This window comes from Apostichopus japonicus, chromosome 12 (genome assembly GCF_037975245.1).
Source record: "Apostichopus japonicus isolate 1M-3 chromosome 12, ASM3797524v1, whole genome shotgun sequence".
Lineage (NCBI taxonomy): Eukaryota > Metazoa > Echinodermata > Holothuroidea > Aspidochirotida > Stichopodidae > Apostichopus > Apostichopus japonicus.
The window spans coordinates 27814450-27834840 of record NC_092572.1 but is presented as its reverse complement, the minus strand read 5'-3'; the positions used below and the strand labels follow the sequence as shown (position 1 = coordinate 27834840).

At 37.0% G+C, this 20391-nt stretch overlaps 2 protein-coding genes across 2 annotated transcripts; both read right to left on the bottom strand.

Moving 5' to 3' along the window:
* Positions 1 to 1116: 1116 nt before the first annotated feature.
* LOC139977187 (uncharacterized) lies at positions 1117 to 19932 on the bottom strand. The gene is made up of 8 exons (XM_071986426.1): positions 18693 to 19932; positions 11398 to 11523; positions 10464 to 10702; positions 9749 to 9830; positions 7185 to 7331; positions 5938 to 5994; positions 4183 to 4248; positions 1117 to 2804 (listed from the first exon to the last, which is right to left on the bottom strand). The coding sequence occupies exons 1-8, from the start codon at positions 18871 to 18873 to the stop codon at positions 1756 to 1758; spliced, it is 1947 nt and encodes a 648-aa protein (XP_071842527.1). The 5' UTR covers positions 18874 to 19932; the 3' UTR covers positions 1117 to 1755.
* On the bottom strand, positions 13801 to 16856 carry LOC139977207 (uncharacterized). The gene is made up of 3 exons (XM_071986451.1): positions 16744 to 16856; positions 15810 to 16048; positions 13801 to 15176 (listed from the first exon to the last, which is right to left on the bottom strand). Exons 2-3 carry the CDS (start codon positions 15996 to 15998, stop codon positions 15057 to 15059), a joined length of 309 nt encoding a protein of 102 aa, XP_071842552.1. The 5' UTR covers positions 15999 to 16048; positions 16744 to 16856; the 3' UTR covers positions 13801 to 15056.
* Positions 19933 to 20391: the final 459 nt, after the last annotated feature.

The window sequence follows — 20391 nt, the reverse complement described above, 5'->3', positions numbered from 1 at the left end:
TTCTGACTTATTGGTTTGCTCTCTTCAATCAAATCAAAAAGTTGTCACTAAAATGATTTGCAAACCTGCACGACATATGATGAGAAAGATAAAAAAGTTTGTCTCTATTAAAAACAAAATTTATTATAAAGGCAAGAAAACACCGATAGCACACAAAGTTACCAAAAAAGGATATTACATCACTGCTGATACTTTACATAATATGTGAAATTCATATATTAGAAAGGCAAAGCTAAAAATCATGAGTAAGGCAGAATACATTTGCTGAAATTATGTGCGTAGTTTTGCTTGTTCTTATTTTTGATGGATTAAGGTACTTAATAGTGACTTTCATAAGGCTAATGTGAGCCTGATATGCACCGATCATACTTCAATATTTTGGCAAGTTGGAATATAAACTTTTGGTAAGGGCCTGAAAACAAGATATTTCTGTAATGGTATCATGACAAGGTTTGTCCTAAATGAAATATGAAGTATGTCTTTACATGCAACTGATTGTAAAAAGCAGCTGGAGACACGTCCAAAAGAGATTAAGAGGTACAGGTAACGTTCATAGTTAATCAGTATGCAATGGTACTTAAAGGTATGTGGACTATTCAAAAGTATAACCACAACCCACACATTTTGTAAAATATTAAAGGATCATGTATGTCAGTTAGAGGTATTTCATTGGTAATATCCATTTGGGTCAGCCAATGCAACTTTGATAGAAAATGTCAAGTATCATATTTAAAGTCAAAGTACAAAAAGATTATTAAGTTCAAACTAATACAGATCAATTCACGTTGAATGAAATGAGAGTCTGCGGTATGAACAAAACAACACTATCACTGTGTTGGTGGAATATATTGCTCTGTGATAACAGCTGTCTGTGTCCATCTCGTCTTTATGAAAACAATGTTCTTACTGAAATATAATTAATGCTTATACAAGAATCTTTGTTATAGAGATTACCTTGACTATGAGAGTGATCCTTGCAGTTAAATGGAACAGCACTAAAATAAAAGAGCAATGGTAATTGATAAGAAAGTAAAGAAGATGTATAAGATTTCTCATAACATACGTGCTAATACCTAAAGTGACATTACAAACATAAACTGAAGCTGAAAAGGAGAGGCTTTACTACCAGGTAGATGTTAATGACTTCTTGGGTCATTACATAGCTCATCTACATCAGGTCACCAAGTTTGCAACTTGTCTTTTGTTGAGACCTTTTTTTTTTTTTATAAATTCAGCACATTTGTGAGTTGCTCCTGTCTATTTGAGTTGTAAGCACATTATTCTTAAACGGAAGCTATGTTAAATTGTCCTTAGATCTAAACAGAAAAACGATAAGGAAAGACCAGATACTTATCAATAATTGGGAAGAATAAAACACTGATATATTAATGTGAAATTGATTTAAGAAAAGTTAATCTTGAAATGTCACTTGGAACCCCTCTGCATCTTTGTGAAAATAAAGCATTTAGACTTGACTTATTTGGCACCCTTTAAGCATTTACTTTATAATAAACATGTATCAATAAACAACAGGGCAAGAATTGACGTCTACAAGTGAATCTAAAATTTAAACAAATGGCTACTACAAAATGTCAAAGTATCAAAATAGTGTATGCAAAAATAGTTGCCAGAAATGGATGGAATGTAGGAAACATTAAAAACTTAAGGTGATGGCTAGTGCATGGCAACCCTGAATTAAATGTAATAAAAAATTCAACACGTACATGAACAAAGAAATACGGAAAGGGAGACTGTTTATGGAAGTGTGAATTGGTAGGAATACTTATCTCTTAAATACAAATTCATTTCCCGTTTAAATTCTTGGCTGCTGTTGTATGCTGTGCTGATTTCCAGTGTGTTGGAGCAAGTATGTGCCACTGGCCTGCGCAGCAGTCCTGAGGTGGCAACAAAAGACACTGTTATTCCTCCTTCTGGCAGGTGGATTGATGCAGTTGCAAACAGTAAAAAGTTAAGAAGATCATCAGTGTCATGTGATCGTATATACTCCGTTAAGAAATATAATACACACTCTTCTTGAGGTCTCAAGTCATCAGCGGTACGAAGAGCTTCTACAACTCTTGATGGAGTAGGTCTCTGTGAGTCCATTATGTACGACACGTGTTCCAGAGAAAGATGACGCCAGAACAGACCGAGGTGTGCTTCTGGAATGCCTTCCCTCATCAGAGCGTAGAAACGGCTTGGAGACTTCACCAGCTTCTCTGTTGCAATTGCCAAAAGTTGGTCTCTTATTTCATCTCTTTTTGGCACTTCAAGTAAGCCATTTACACTGAAAAATGTAGTAAGGCGATCCAACAAGGTAGGTGTCAGTGAGGCAAAGTCATTTAAAGCCTTGTAAATTAAAACATTTTCTGCAGGTGAAACAAACATGAGGCAGTCCTTCCAGAGATACTCTGGATTTACACCACTGTCAAACACCATAGCAATAATTCCTGACTGGGAAAGTCGACAGGGTAATGCACCTGTTAATGCAACAGTATGAGTCAAAATCCTGCCAAGCGATCGGAACTTCCACTCCTCTTTGCGAAGGCGGTGAAGTGGCAGGCCAGGTACAGTGATATGTTCACCAGTGAAGAATTCCTTTGTTACGTTGTTCCAGAAAAGGGTGAGAGCCTCCTTTGTAAGGCCACCAAAATCATCTCCAGACTCCCCTTCGAAGCAAACTTTCATCTTTTGTTTACAAATCTCAGGATTAGTGTGAATGTTAAAGAGACAGTCAACCACCTCTTCACGCTTAATTGTGACCTCCACTTCTCCAGACAGACTCATGTTCAACTCTAAGAAAGCTGCAAAGATTACAAAAAACCATAGATAAATTACAATGCAAATCAGTCAATGTAACTCACTGAAAAATGAGCCAGCCCATATTCGACAAGATGTAAACTCAATATAACCTTCAGATTCATGATTTTCTTATCCTGACCTAGTTTTCTGTCAAATCCAATGATCATACGAATGTGACTGGCTGCTGCCAAACCTGTAACTGACTTCTATGCATGTAGTTGACTTTCTGAGCTACTTACATGCTTTTCTTCCATAGTTTTTCCTCATTTGAAAAGTAACATACATACAGTACATTCAAGTATCCTGACTGGATAATATACAAAACACTGCTCATTGCTAAAACCACAGTAAAATGGCAATCTGTCAGACGAGCAGAATCAACATATTTTATGGCATTTATAATGTCACTTAATACAGGCTTCACTGAGGTGGTCTCCATAGTGAAGACATGCACACTGCTATCATGCATGTGACTGTTGAATTGAGATGTGTTACTTTAGGTTTGGGGAAAGTATTTATAAGCATTTTGCTTCTTTTTTCTCCATTTCCATTTAATCTTGAATGTTGTCTCTATATTGTATTGTGCTTTCTGTGAGCTTAAAAATGTTACGCTCAACATTATTGTATTTAATTGATGATGGAAATAAATGATGTCAATGTCAATGAGGTGTGCAACAGACTTTAGGAGTTACACTGCTACACTGTGATTATTGTTAGTATATGTAATGCTATATATACTGTACATAACACCAAAAGTATGGAAGTGGTGAAAGTAAAATGACTCTAATATATTTCAAACTCGGGACCTCCCACTTTCTATGCTTGCTTTGCCAACGGAGCTATGAAGTCAGATGTTAAATCCTCTTTTCATGTTATTTTTAGGCCATCCACAGTTCATCACTTGGTACTGCATCTATTTTGTGAACAGCAGTAGTTCTCTGTTCCATACAGTTCATATGTAAGGTCAATATACTGGGGTACACCGAAGATTCTAGTAGTAGCTGGCCTCAGTAGCAGATCCATCAGAAAAATATCTTTGGAATTGCATACTTTAACTAATCTTGTTGTAAAAGTACATATATGATACACCCAGATCAAATGGCTCAAGTATGTTTATAAAATACATACTTGATTATAGCTTCTTTTTCAATAGACTGAGACAATTTATTGTGAATTGCATTCTAACCTGCCTTGACCTATCATGACCTTTGACACAAGAACAGCAGTCTATTTGTACACAACACATAGAAAAACCTCTCCATAATCTTCTCAAATACCTACATACTTCGGCCTGTACTCAGATACAGATTGTTATGATACCAAATCTTGCCACTGTAATCAAAAGCCAAACTCAGTGAAAAACTTTTAATCTGTCTGTACCTTGCTTTACGTCCTGTTCCATCTCATTTGTTCCACTTTTAGGAGGAGGATCTGTATCAAATGGATCTTAAAATAAAATTTAAAAAATGCTCATTATGTATGGTAAAATCCTAGCAGTAAAGTTCTTTACAGGGATACCACACTTTCGAGATACTGAAATTCAAGACTTTATCAAGACCAGAATGGCCATTTTTAAGACTGAATAAGAAAGCTTTATGTTGGGAAGAAATAAAACTGCAAACTTGATTTAATGCATTTAGACACTGTGGACACTGGACACACATACCAACATGATCTCAAGTACCTTAAGTGTAAGTTTTTAATTTTCAAGACCATATGGCATTTTTTCCAGACCTATATTACACAATTCATGGACTTTCAAGATCGTACAAAAATTCCAGACTTTACCTTTTTTCCCTACTGTGTGGACACCCTGTCAGTGCATGCATTTTGCTCCCAGCTTACTTTGGTGGATATTCATATTATAAAATTTGTTGTACCTCAGCTTTATCTCCAAAAAGAATCACACAAAATGAGGCACTGGAAAATTGATGAAGCTTTTTGGTGTGATAACTGTATGTAGGGTCTGGAAAAATCCAGAACATTACTTGGTTCCAAAGCAAAATGTCAAATTTCATGGTGAAAAGATGTAAAAATCTTCAAAATCACATATTTGAGGCTTTTGAACAACAGCAAAATAAATTACTTTGCTTGAGTATTTTAATGGAAACATGTTCTGAATGGTTGTTTCCAGTGACATCAATGTGGCTGTTCATCCATTCAAATGATTAATCAACAACAACATTTTAATACTTTTCTGTGTGTGATAACTGGGGATAGACTAACTTTGAAATTGCCTTCACTGTCAGTTCTGGTAATTTTAGATGTGAATAATTTTTAACTTGTCTAAATTTTAAGAAACCACAATCAACTTACATTAAAAGTGAAATGAACACCTAACCTACCATACCTTGGACAATCTCTTATTATGTAATACACATTTAAAAAAAAAAACAATGGGGAAAGATGATACATGTATTTATGAAACTACAGTACCACCACCTTCTAAGAATTAATTCTGCCCAGAATCTGTGAAAGATTCGATCGTATTTCATGAAAGATCTAGCCGGACACAGACATGGATATTGTTTACTGTCTGGTCACATAGTCCAGCCGGACCAGATATCCAGTGCATCCCTACCTCCATGAAAAACATCATGAGTCATCTACTCACCTAGAAAGGGCAATATAAATACTAATTTTAAAGTTAAACCTTCTTTGAGGAACAACCAGAATGCAAGAGAGGCATTGGGTTACATTTCAGTAAGGTAATTGTAGGGCAAAATATTTTTGGCAGATTTTTTAACAGTCTGACCTCTGATGACCTGAGATGACCTTTGGCCTTCACAAAGAAATGATGGGGTTCTCCTACTTAATGCAACACAACCACATGCTACATATGAAAAGTATCCATGCTTCTTACTGTATCTTGAGATAATGTGTTCACAAGGTTTTGAAAGTTTGACCACTGGTGACCTTAGATAACCTTAAACTGCCATCAAAGTCAAGGGAGTTTTTCTTATGAAAATGCGGTATCTACATACCAAGTATGAGAACTGTAATAGTATCCTTCTCAATATATTTGTGCATACACATCTGTTCTTTGTTACCATTTATATGTGTACAAATAATGAGGTAGAAGTTGATTATGTGATAATGATGCAGATTTTGAAAATGAGGGATGAATATATTTACCATACATGACATTAAACTGCAAGTCAAAATCTGGTAACTCATCGTCAGCAGCGGCATCTAAGAAATAAGTAGAGACAATTTGATGAACTGGAAACTATTTCTATATAATGCATTCACCAAGCAGTATGTTACTAAGAAATGAAGTGATTTACGAAAGTTGGATTACTAAGTCCAGTATTGATTGAGTCTACATGTACTGCAACTTTGTCTGTTACATAATTTTTCAAGAGAAAAAAAGGCATACTTAAATCAAGAACTCAAACAAACAACACGGTGCTAGACCACATACTTTGTCCAACACTGTTCAAATATATACTATACAGACTTTACATACAATAATTTAGGGTGAACCGACACAAAAAAGTCATTACAAGGTATTTTTTATAAACAGCTTAAACTGTCAATATTTTTTTTATAGATTATACCAACTTAGTTAATGCAGTAGGTCTTTGCTCAATTAGCACTTCAATTCTTTGTTAAATACAGAAAATGACTAACAGTATCCGAAAGAACAGATGATTCCTATTGTTTATAGAGACAGTTCTCAATGACACCTGCTGTATTTATAATATGCGGTTATTTCAATTTTGGGGTTACCCGCAATTCACTGTGCACTGTGTCTTACCAATATATCTGTCATTTAATTTTAAAATAACTGGGACATTCCACATCCTTCATTTACTTGAACGCTTACTTCCAATGACTTTGTAGTGAAGGTGACTAAAATCAGATGTTGTTGCAGAGTAACTGACATCACATAATAACTAATTCTGCCCTATCCACTTATCATATCCACAAAATCAAAAGGATTCTGCTAATTGCACCAGACATCAACACACCAAACAAACTTTCATTAGGATTGTTAAACTTACTTGTTTACCAAATAATAGTAACTGATGTGGCTCTCCCCTCATGGCATAATGACAGTTACATTACAATATATAACCAAAACACTATCAGTGGGTATATGTCAACCACCCAAATTTGCAGTTGTGAAAATATTCAGACTTGATGCTGGGTGATGCCCACAATCCCACATAGGTACAGTATATTAATACCATTTGGGAGAGGGTGGGGTGGGATAGTGTGGTTGACTGCTGTCTAACCCAGGGAAACTTTCAAATAATATATGACAAACATTCATCATTTCCTTGTTCAATTTTAAGATAACTATACTTTAGCAAGTAAAATGTTTACATACTTGTACCTTAGTCCCCCCGTGTCTTCTAAATAAATTTAAGACCTACCTAACACCATCGTTGATGGTCCAGCTGGCTGCGAGGTAGCGGTATCTGTGGCTGTTGAAGTAGGGGTATTTGGTTCTAAAGCTGTGGCAGGTACTGTTGGTGTTGTTACTCTAGCAGGTGATGTTGATGTTGAGGCTGTCATGAGTGCTTTTGATGTCAAGTAGAAAGGGAATGAAGATAAGACATAACTAGTATTTTACAAGCTCAAAGGGTATACAAGTCTCCCAACAGTATTCTGAAACACCAGCTAAATCTAACAAAGCTCCTTGAATTTCCTTTTCAAGTACGGTACTTTTCATGACTTTCAGAACGTTAAACATTCTATATTTAAAGTAGAAAAATAGAGACAGAAAAAAAAATTCCAATTCTTACATCCACTGTAGTTTACATGCTACCAAATAACATACTTTTTGAATTTTTCAAATAGGACATCAGGAAAGGTATAAACAAATTGAGACTAAAATACTGATTTTGCGCCTCCATAAGTTATATGAATTTAAGAATTTGCAAACAATGCAATGACATTGAATAGCACTAGAATAAATGACATAAACAGATAATTAATGTAAAGAATTTTGCAATGGTTTCTACAAAGATTTCCTCTCAGCAAGAGATTGCATTTTGTTCACTGGCGGCAACTCCATGGAGTTGCAGCAAGCAAGCAAAAATCTTAACCATATAAGCAACGATAAATGTTGCTCATAAAACAGGAGTGATAATAAACTGATCCTTCATGAATGTGTTAAAATCGAAAATGAGGTGAATTTTCTGTTGAATTATTGGTAAATCAGAATAATTTTTCTAACAATAAGAATTTCGGGCCCTTTGTCTATTTTAACATGATTAATTCCTGTGTGGGCAATTGGGCCTTTAAGGTTGCTGCATGGGCCCTGTTACAGGAAAAAATGATGTCGTTGGTATTTTTGAATACGGCAATGACTAATGAGGCCAACACCCCTAAAAGACTTATCCTGCTCTCTGTTAACATAATCAAATCATATGTGGGACATGGGCCCTTTATGGCTGTTGCCTGAGTCACGGTACAGATAAAAGTTGTAGATGGGCAATTTTTGGTTTTCTCCAATGGGTAAAGGGTCCAATGCAACTACAAGAATTATCCTTGGGTCTTTGCAAATGGTTAAATAATGTATGGGCCTTTTTGGGGGAAGGGGGGGTTGTCTGGGCCATGGTAGAGGATAAATTTGCAGTCATAGGTTTTTGGGTATACCCAAAAAAAATAGGGTCCAGCACCAATAAAAAATCATCCTGCTCTCTTTTCACATGATTAAATATCATGTGTGGGCCACAGGCCCTTTCTGGCTGCTGTCTGCATGGGTCCTGTTACATCATAAAGTTGTTGTAATTGGTATTTTTGGATACCCCAATGTCCAAGGAGTCCAATGCAACTAAAAGATTTATCCTGCTCATTTTCACATAAATGAATTATGTGTGGGCCGAAGGGCCTTTCTTTGATTGCTGCCTACACAGGCTCGGTACAATATAAAGTTGCTGCAATTAGTATTTTGGGATACCAAATGTCTAATACTGTAGGTGTACCGCAAAAAGAATTATCCTTGTCTCTTTTCTCATGATTGATACCATTTGGTTGCCCCCCCCCCCTTCAGGGCCCGGTACAATGTACAATAACTATCATTGCTACGGTTTCTAAAAATACCCTACTTGAATTTTATCCAGCTCTTTTTGCCTTGCCTCTTTTCACATGACTAAATCAACATTTGGGCCCTGTATTTTAGTTGCAGGCACCTTTAGACTACATACACGCACATGGTGTGGCACGGCAGCAACACATAACCTTCAACCCTGGTCATAAACGGACATAAGCTGTCCATCAAACCCTCTGTCTCGTCACAGGTTGATTTAGACCACATGATCACCATACTGCTTTTCGCAAAATGCTCATTTTTTTAACAAGAAAATGACAAGTTTAAGCGGTATTTTACAACACTTCAGGACATCAAATTGACTCCATTCTTTCGGATGTGTAAACAGAAAACCATTAAAAGCATTTACTAAGAAAATCTTATCTTTTCTTGAATGTGGAATTGTCACTTTTATCTTTAAGGTAAACCAAGGTATTTATCCTGCATGAATTTAGCGATCCAGTAACAAAAATATTGTCACGTGACATGATAGAAAAGAAACATAGCGTACATGTATTAGGTTACAAGGATATACCTACTGTAGGTAAATTGTGGTGACTGCATCTACAGTACCCTTTAACGTTATATCCAGAGTCCAATATTCTTGTCTCCTCATGATGCCCTGCCTAATGCAATATCCCTGATCCTTAAAAGAACCGGAACAATATTGTGCATCATGTTGCAAAGGCAGAGAACCACTTGACGTCTATGGTTGGATCTTATGTGACTCTTTAAAGCAGATCATGACCATTGACTCTTAGGCCATGGTTAGGTTAGTGAACTACGGCGATAGAAGTGTTACATGACTTATATTGGCGACAGTATTGCTAGTCTAGCTTCAGGTCAATTGCAATGGATAGGTGAATCATATAGTTGCAACCAAAAAAGATATCACTTGCTTACCTGATGATCTTCTTTGTCCATCCTGTGTAGTAAAGGTGACAGTTGGAGTTCCAGATTCTTCCAGTCTATTGCTACTTTCAATCTGTAAGAAACAATGTAATAGGTACTGTACAACATTTATAAAAATTACTAAAAACAAATTATGAAAAAATATGAGGTACTGTAAACACAAAGGCTTATGGTGAACGAATTGCAACATTTTAACACAAAAAGGAAAAAAGTAAAATTTGGAAATTGTGATTGCAATGAATGATTTTCTAAATAAATCATTGAGTAATTTTAACAGTGAATTGTATCCATCAATCCTAGAATGTGGTTGATAATTCCCGGATGTTCAATTAAAACTTAAAGTACAGTATGATAACACAGTCTTAGAAAGAGTGCACTTACGGTAGCATACTGTCATTGTATTATTTCATTGTATTGTTTACCTAGAACTCAAAGATATCTTCTACAAACTCATGTATACTGTACCTTAAATTAAGTTATGATATCATCAACTGAAGTATTACCAATTGAAATTTCTGCACTTGCTGGACGCATTCGAACAAAGGCCCTTTTAAGTCTATTGACATATATTAATATTACCAGTTAATTATAGACATACTAGAAATTTAAGGAAAGATTAAGCTAAAATGAAAACACAGAACAACTGATCACACTGAAACTTGCACATGTATATGTTCATTCAATGCCCAATACGTCTTACACTTACCGAAGTAAGTCCAATGTCATTGTTAGGAATGACTACAAGTTTCCCTCTCCCCACTGCCTTCTCGAGTTCCCTTACATTTGCCGGCTCAACTAGATGAATTTTCTTCCCTTTGTCACACCTGCCAAATTTGAAGCCGATAACCCCAAGAGACTTCTCGGGGTATAATTCTGAAATTTTTGTCTTGAGCATCTCGATACTCCAGTTGCGGTTAAATGGTTCAAATGGAGTATCTGGGGTGCCTAGAGTAAAAGACACAACGCACATACAGTAAATGTATCAGTCTATCGTGTTTGCTAATATATTTCTCATATACAGCTGCGGGAAAGGGATACTGTGTCATTAAACAGTGCAAATTTTGCTGAGATAATTATTTCCCATTTTGCCGGCTAAGTGTTTGATACAAGCTAGTGTCTCAAACACACGCACTCATGCTATGATGACTGCTCGTGGTCCCTACAGTATCTGGGTAAGTATGTATCGTGCAGGACTACCACAGGATGGTGGTTACATTAAAGGGACACTGAAGATTTAAACAACTGGTGTAACTGAGAATGCACTAGCCTGCTACGTACATTGGGTAATTAAGAGAAGTGCAGATTATATAGTAATGCTAAGTGAGGCTAATTTGAGCCATGTGCCATGAATAAATAATCAACATGCTTCCGAACTTGCATTTTGACCAGTTCTTTAGTAATACACGGACAAAGTACATCACACCATCATACATTTTTGGACAGTATAACTCTATGTATGATAGTATTTCAACACGATAAGGACTGGCAAAAGATGGATCGATGTACTGTAAGATGTTTAGTAATTCAGTGCCATACATCGATTACAATACTCATTTCACTCAGTAACTATGTCCATCTTTTGATTCTAACTTAATAAAAGTCAAAAGCCTGGTTCATATAAGAAAATAAGATCTTCTCACCAAAGTGTTGCTCCTTCAAAAATCTACATTCCGCAGGTGATGGAAAGTAGTCTGGATTGGACCTTCTCAAAAGAAAAGGAGTCCCCTTCCATTCCACTCGAAATTGTCTACCCCTCTTTGAAGACCCTGAATTATAAAGAAAAGGGAAAAAAATCTTTATGTTTTTGTGTTACTAAAAACTGCCCTATGAATGGAGTCAATGAATGATAGGACAAAGTTTGTCAGCTTCGACAGTGTCTAGGATATGACTTTAAAACCAACATCAGCACCAACCCCCCATTCTTAATGGGTGCAGATTTATGTGGGGGTTCAACCAGCCACAGCCTCTGTATTTTCCAAAAATTTGAAGGCATGTTCACCATGTTTGGTAATTTTATATTCCAGGTTTTGGTTCTTTGTACAGTGCTATTGAGCATGTTTTATTTCATGATAACAGCACTTTAATATATGGTATTTATTTATTATTATATTTAAGTCATTATTTTTGGCAATTATTGCTGCCATTTGCTGATAAATTGTATTGATTATGATTCTAAGGCCGTCAAAATTGCAAACAAAAGCTGCTTATATTCTGCCCCAGTCCCCCCCCCCCTGTCATAGGCGCACCTTTCTCCAATGCTCCCATGTGAGGGATTTGCCTTCATGACTGGTTCCCCTTCCTCCAAACCCTGGATCCGCTACTTTTTAGGTTTATGGTTGGCAGAAGATGCAGTACATCTTTAAATGTACTGATTTTAAATTAACAAAGGGGTCAGTTAAAACATTTATAATAAGAAGAAAAATTGTTCACATTTTCTTTATTTCCAAATATAGTTTGCTTAATTTCTCAAAACATGTTGATTTCTGGGTTCTTCACAAGAAATGGTAATTTCTAGTGCATAAACATACAGTACAAGTTTGAGAAAATGAAAATGATAGAACCATTTTGAATCTAAGCCCCCTTCTGAAGGCAAAATTTCTTAAAGGGGAGGAGCACTTTTCTCCCCTTAAAACGTTTTTTTTAAACCTTGCCTTTTTATTAGCCTACATGTTATTCTCTTATTATATTAACACCTGGTGTTAGGCCGAAGTAGGCTTCAAATGTGTTAGGCCTAACTAAATTATTATGCTAGGCCAAACCAGGCTAGGCCATCAAGCCCCTAGTGTAAGTACTGTAGTCTGTAACATATAGCCTAGCATGGGCCCTGGGTTAAGTACTGTACAAAGCACTGTAGGACTAGCATAGAATAATATTGCCCCAGGCTAGACCTATTGTATTTTTAACAAAATAGAAACACAAAAGGAGTTTCTGTGAGTAATTCCCGCCTTGGCCTTACTTTAGAATCCGTACCATATGAATGGCAAAGCTTACTTCGAATCGGCAAAATAAGATTAGGGGTTAGGAAGTAGGGCTAGCGAGTAGGGTTAGGGGTTAGGAATTAGGGTTAGGAAGTAGGCCATATATTTGTCATGGCCAATCAGTCTGTGGATCCTAAATGTTTTTTATTCGGCAAACAGACATTCAAGAAAAAAAGTCAAGAAATTGGAAACTAAAGTGTTACTGTTAGGGGTCAGGGAGTAGGGTTAGGAAGAAGGGAATAGGGTTAGGGGTTAGGGCCTAACTATAGAATCCGTACCATATGAATGGTAAAGCTTAATTCGAATAGGCAGAATAAGGTTAGGGGTTAGAAAGTAGGGTTAAGGAGTAGGGTAAGTAGGAATTAGAATTTTGCAATGGTTTCTACAAAGATTTCCTCTCAGCAAGAGATTGCATTTTGTTCACTGGCGGCAACTCCATGGAGTTGCAGCAAGCAAGCAAAAATCTTAACCATATAAGCAACGATAAATGTTGCTCATAAAACAGGAGTGATAATAAACTGATCCTTCATGAATGTGTTAAAATCGAAAATGAGGTGAATTTTCTGTTGAATTATTGGTAAATCAGAATAATTTTTCTAACAATAAGAATTTCGGGCCCTTTGTCTATTTTAACATGATTAATTCCTGTGTGGGCAATTGGGCCTTTAAGGTTGCTGCATGGGCCCTGTTACAGGAAAAAATGATGTCGTTGGTATTTTTGAATACGGCAATGACTAATGAGGCCAACACCCCTAAAAGACTTATCCTGCTCTCTGTTAACATAATCAAATCATATGTGGGACATGGGCCCTTTATGGCTGTTGCCTGAGTCACGGTACAGATAAAAGTTGTAGATGGGCAATTTTTGGTTTTCTCCAATGGGTAAAGGGTCCAATGCAACTACAAGAATTATCCTTGGGTCTTTGCAAATGGTTAAATAATGTATGGGCCTTTTTGGGGGAAGGGGGGGTTGTCTGGGCCATGGTAGAGGATAAATTTGCAGTCATAGGTTTTTGGGTATACCCAAAAAAAATAGGGTCCAGCACCAATAAAAAATCATCCTGCTCTCTTTTCACATGATTAAATATCATGTGTGGGCCACAGGCCCTTTCTGGCTGCTGTCTGCATGGGTCCTGTTACATCATAAAGTTGTTGTAATTGGTATTTTTGGATACCCCAATGTCCAAGGAGTCCAATGCAACTAAAAGATTTATCCTGCTCATTTTCACATAAATGAATTATGTGTGGGCCGAAGGGCCTTTCTTTGATTGCTGCCTACACAGGCTCGGTACAATATAAAGTTGCTGCAATTAGTATTTTGGGATACCAAATGTCTAATACTGTAGGTGTACCGCAAAAAGAATTATCCTTGTCTCTTTTCTCATGATTGATACCATTTGGTTGCCCCCCCCCCCTTCAGGGCCCGGTACAATGTACAATAACTATCATTGCTACGGTTTCTAAAAATACCCTACTTGAATTTTATCCAGCTCTTTTTGCCTTGCCTCTTTTCACATGACTAAATCAACATTTGGGCCCTGTATTTTAGTTGCAGGCACCTTTAGACTACATACACGCACATGGTGTGGCACGGCAGCAACACATAACCTTCAACCCTGGTCATAAACGGACATAAGCTGTCCATCAAACCCTCTGTCTCGTCACAGGTTGATTTAGACCACATGATCACCATACTGCTTTTCGCAAAATGCTCATTTTTTTAACAAGAAAATGACAAGTTTAAGCGGTATTTTACAACACTTCAGGACATCAAATTGACTCCATTCTTTCGGATGTGTAAACAGAAAACCATTAAAAGCATTTACTAAGAAAATCTTATCTTTTCTTGAATGTGGAATTGTCACTTTTATCTTTAAGGTAAACCAAGGTATTTATCCTGCATGAATTTAGCGATCCAGTAACAAAAATATTGTCACGTGACATGATAGAAAAGAAACATAGCGTACATGTATTAGGTTACAAGGATATACCTACTGTAGGTAAATTGTGGTGACTGCATCTACAGTACCCTTTAACGTTATATCCAGAGTCCAATATTCTTGTCTCCTCATGATGCCCTGCCTAATGCAATATCCCTGATCCTTAAAAGAACCGGAACAATATTGTGCATCATGTTGCAAAGGCAGAGAACCACTTGACGTCTATGGTTGGATCTTATGTGACTCTTTAAAGCAGATCATGACCATTGACTCTTAGGCCATGGTTAGGTTAGTGAACTACGGCGATAGAAGTGTTACATGACTTATATTGGCGACAGTATTGCTAGTCTAGCTTCAGGTCAATTGCAATGGATAGGTGAATCATATAGTTGCAACCAAAAAAGATATCACTTGCTTACCTGATGATCTTCTTTGTCCATCCTGTGTAGTAAAGGTGACAGTTGGAGTTCCAGATTCTTCCAGTCTATTGCTACTTTCAATCTGTAAGAAACAATGTAATAGGTACTGTACAACATTTATAAAAATTACTAAAAACAAATTATGAAAAAATATGAGGTACTGTAAACACAAAGGCTTATGGTGAACGAATTGCAACATTTTAACACAAAAAGGAAAAAAGTAAAATTTGGAAATTGTGATTGCAATGAATGATTTTCTAAATAAATCATTGAGTAATTTTAACAGTGAATTGTATCCATCAATCCTAGAATGTGGTTGATAATTCCCGGATGTTCAATTAAAACTTAAAGTACAGTATGATAACACAGTCTTAGAAAGAGTGCACTTACGGTAGCATACTGTCATTGTATTATTTCATTGTATTGTTTACCTAGAACTCAAAGATATCTTCTACAAACTCATGTATACTGTACCTTAAATTAAGTTATGATATCATCAACTGAAGTATTACCAATTGAAATTTCTGCACTTGCTGGACGCATTCGAACAAAGGCCCTTTTAAGTCTATTGACATATATTAATATTACCAGTTAATTATAGACATACTAGAAATTTAAGGAAAGATTAAGCTAAAATGAAAACACAGAACAACTGATCACACTGAAACTTGCACATGTATATGTTCATTCAATGCCCAATACGTCTTACACTTACCGAAGTAAGTCCAATGTCATTGTTAGGAATGACTACAAGTTTCCCTCTCCCCACTGCCTTCTCGAGTTCCCTTACATTTGCCGGCTCAACTAGATGAATTTTCTTCCCTTTGTCACACCTGCCAAATTTGAAGCCGATAACCCCAAGAGACTTCTCGGGGTATAATTCTGAAATTTTTGTCTTGAGCATCTCGATACTCCAGTTGCGGTTAAATGGTTCAAATGGAGTATCTGGGGTGCCTAGAGTAAAAGACACAACGCACATACAGTAAATGTATCAGTCTATCGTGTTTGCTAATATATTTCTCATATACAGCTGCGGGAAAGGGATACTGTGTCATTAAACAGTGCAAATTTTGCTGAGATAATTATTTCCCATTTTGCCGGCTAAGTGTTTGATACAAGCTAGTGTCTCAAACACACGCACTCATGCTATGATGACTGCTCGTGGTCCCTACAGTATCTGGGTAAGTATGTATCGTGCAGGACTACCACAGGATGGTGGTTACATTAAAGGGACACTGAAGATTTAAACAACTGGTGTAACTGAGAATGCACTAGCCTGCTACGTACATTGGGTAATTAAGAGAAGTGCAGATTATATAGTAATGCTAAGTGAGGCTAATTTGAGCCATGTGCCATGAATAAATAATCAACATGCTTCCGAACTTGCATTTTGACCAGTTCTTTAGTAATACACGGACAAAGTACATCACACCATCATACATTTTTGGACAGTATAACTCTATGTATGATAGTATTTCAACACGATAAGGACTGGCAAAAGATGGATCGATGTACTGTAAGATGTTTAGTAATTCAGTGCCATACATCGATTACAATACTCATTTCACTCAGTAACTATGTCCATCTTTTGATTCTAACTTAATAAAAGTCAAAAGCCTGGTTCATATAAGAAAATAAGATCTTCTCACCAAAGTGTTGCTCCTTCAAAAATCTACATTCCGCAGGTGATGGAAAGTAGTCTGGATTGGACCTTCTCAAAAGAAAAGGAGTCCCCTTCCATTCCACTCGAAATTGTCTACCCCTCTTTCAAGACCCTGAATTATAAAGAAAAGGGAAAAAAATCTTTATGTTTTTGTGTTACTAAAAACTGCCCTATGAATGGAGTCAATGAATGATAGGACAAAGTTTGTCAGCTTCGACAGTGTCTAGGATATGACTTTAAAACCAACATCAGCACCAACCCCCCATTCTTAATGGGTGCAGATTTATGTGGGGGTTCAACCAGCCACAGCCTCTGTATTTTCCAAAAATTTGAAGGCATGTTCACCATGTTTGGTAATTTTATATTCCAGGTTTTGGTTCTTTGTACAGTGCTATTGAGCATGTTTTATTTCATGATAACAGCACTTTAATATATGGTATTTATTTATTATTATATTTAAGTCATTATTTTTGGCAATTATTGCTGCCATTTGCTGATAAATTGTATTGATTATGATTCTAAGGCCGTCAAAATTGCAAACAAAAGCTGCTTATATTCTGCCCCAGTCCCCCCCCCCCTGTCATAGGCGCACCTTTCTCCAATGCTCCCATGTGAGGGATTTGCCTTCATGACTGGTTCCCCTTCCTCCAAACCCTGGATCCGCTACTTTTTAGGTTTATGGTTGGCAGAAGATGCAGTACATCTTTAAATGTACTGATTTTAAATTAACAAAGGGGTCAGTTAAAACATTTATAATAAGAAGAAAAATTGTTCACATTTTCTTTATTTCCAAATATAGTTTGCTTAATTTCTCAAAACATGTTGATTTCTGGGTTCTTCACAAGAAATGGTAATTTCTAGTGCATAAACATACAGTACAAGTTTGAGAAAATGAAAATGATAGAACCATTTTGAATCTAAGCCCCCTTCTGAAGGCAAAATTTCTTAAAGGGGAGGAGCACTTTTCTCCCCTTAAAACGTTTTTTTTAAACCTTGCCTTTTTATTAGCCTACATGTTATTCTCTTATTATATTAACACCTGGTGTTAGGCCGAAGTAGGCTTCAAATGTGTTAGGCCTAACTAAATTATTATGCTAGGCCAAACCAGGCTAGGCCATCAAGCCCCTAGTGTAAGTACTGTAGTCTGTAACATATAGCCTAGCATGGGCCCTGGGTTAAGTACTGTACAAAGCACTGTAGGACTAGCATAGAATAATATTGCCCCAGGCTAGACCTATTGTATTTTTAACAAAATAGAAACACAAAAGGAGTTTCTGTGAGTAATTCCCGCCTTGGCCTTACTTTAGAATCCGTACCATATGAATGGCAAAGCTTACTTCGAATCGGCAAAATAAGATTAGGGGTTAGGAAGTAGGGCTAGCGAGTAGGGTTAGGGGTTAGGAATTAGGGTTAGGAAGTAGGCCATATATTTGTCATGGCCAATCAGTCTGTGGATCCTAAATGTTTTTTATTCGGCAAACAGACATTCAAGAAAAAAAGTCAAGAAATTGGAAACTAAAGTGTTACTGTTAGGGGTCAGGGAGTAGGGTTAGGAAGAAGGGAATAGGGTTAGGGGTTAGGGCCTAACTATAGAATCCGTACCATATGAATGGTAAAGCTTAATTCGAATAGGCAGAATAAGGTTAGGGGTTAGAAAGTAGGGTTAAGGAGTAGGGTAAGTAGGAATTAGGGTTAGGAAGTAAGTAATATGGTAAGGGGTTAGTGAGTAGGGTAAGGAAGAAGGGAATAGGGTTAGGGGTTACTTAGTAGGGTCGATTGGTACGGATTCTAAATTAGTACCGGGTTAGGAAGTAGGGTCGAATGGTACGGATTCTAAATTAGTACCGCGTTACTAGTATTAGTCCTAGCCTAAGTCTAATGTTAAAACACAAAAAGCAGGGGACCCAATTAGGCTAACGTCAGAGTCAGACTTACGCAAGCTCTCTTCTGTATCGCGACGTCTCCGAAAAGATCGGAAAGTCTGTCGGACAACATCGAAATCGTTATCATTCTCTGCTTCCGAACTAGACCCGGCAATAGCTGGTCTTGCTCTTCCGACTAGGTTATGGACGGTTCGCTGTGAACCGAGATTGGAACTTGGACCGGCTTCTTCCATCTTGCAATTTGTACGATGCAGTGCACATGTCACACATGTATATCTAGGCTATAGCCGATGTAGCTTAAAATGTTTGTACCATGTATACGGCCATTACTTCAGAATTAGCGGGGTTTGTGTGGATGGGTTTTGTTTTTAGCGCTCGTTTCCAATTCCTTTTTGTAGACGTTGGCTCGATACGCTTGAATTACTGATATCAGCAAATCATTTAATGATATCAGCAAATCATTTAATGATATCAGCAATTCGGTACCTCATATCACCAATTAATTAGTGATATGTTGGAATTGTTGATATCAGCAAATGATTTGCTGATATCAACAATTCAATTGCTGATATCACCAATTCATTTGCCGATATCAGCAAATATTTGATGATATCATCAAATATCGAATAAAAAGTAAAACGGCTTGCCATACGTACTCAACAACAAGCTTAAAGACTTAACCAGTTTATATTACTAAATAAAATATCTCTTTTCGAGATCACAACCGAACCAGTACGTGGGTAAATGTATTTACAGATGAAGGATAATACTAGCGTTTGTTGAGCCTCCTAGTGAAGTCGAAATTACAATTATCGAACCCCCTATAGAAAGTGACAACAAATATGATGTCTTAAAAATACACCCTCGTTTCTTGTTACTTAAAATACTTAGCGCAACGATAGTTTTCTTAGAATTCCCTAGGTGTACGAACAATATCCCCTGTCGCCCCAAAGATACCCGATTTTATCTTTCCTAAGACAAACAATTAAACCTAGGAGTCATGCCAAGCACATAATCGTGTGATAGAATAAATATACCAGTTAAGTGGTAGCAACTTACAGAAAATAGGCGTTCTCTCGGTTCTCTCTCTGTCAGAGGCCAATCTCGGAATACCTCGTGAGCGTGGTGAGCTCAAACTAAGAAAACAATCTGCGCTACCACTAACAAGGGGAACATCTCAAAATTCGGGTGCTGATTCAGCAAAGTTTACAAACAAAACAGGGGTACGATTTTCATTGGCTGTCCCCACCTGCAACTCGCAAAAGCTCTACACATGTTTTGAGAGAGGGGCCCATCGACGGGTAGAACTGAGGGTCACATATTTTGGGAGAGAGGCCATCGACGGGTAGAACTGAGGGAAAGCTCAATCCTAAACGAAAATATTACAATAACAATTTACTTAAAGGGATACATTTCCGTTACAATATTAATCATACTTAGAGCATAAACGTAGATGTATACAATATATAAGTAAGCAGCATAGCAACAATAACTCTTTAATTACTTGCAAAATAACATGTAACATATGTACAGCGTTGTTGTTCTATTTTAGACATCATGAATCGCCAGGCGCGTAGCCAGGAATTTGCCAAGGGAGGGGCGAAAATGTAAGCAAACTATCAGAGCCGTAGATACGGCATTGAAAACTATCTAAGCGTAGCGCCACCATGAGCTGGCGCGAAGCGTACAAGAAAAGTTTGGCTGAAAATGCCTCTTAGATCGCTGGAAATGGCACTTCCCAGGCCTTGTAA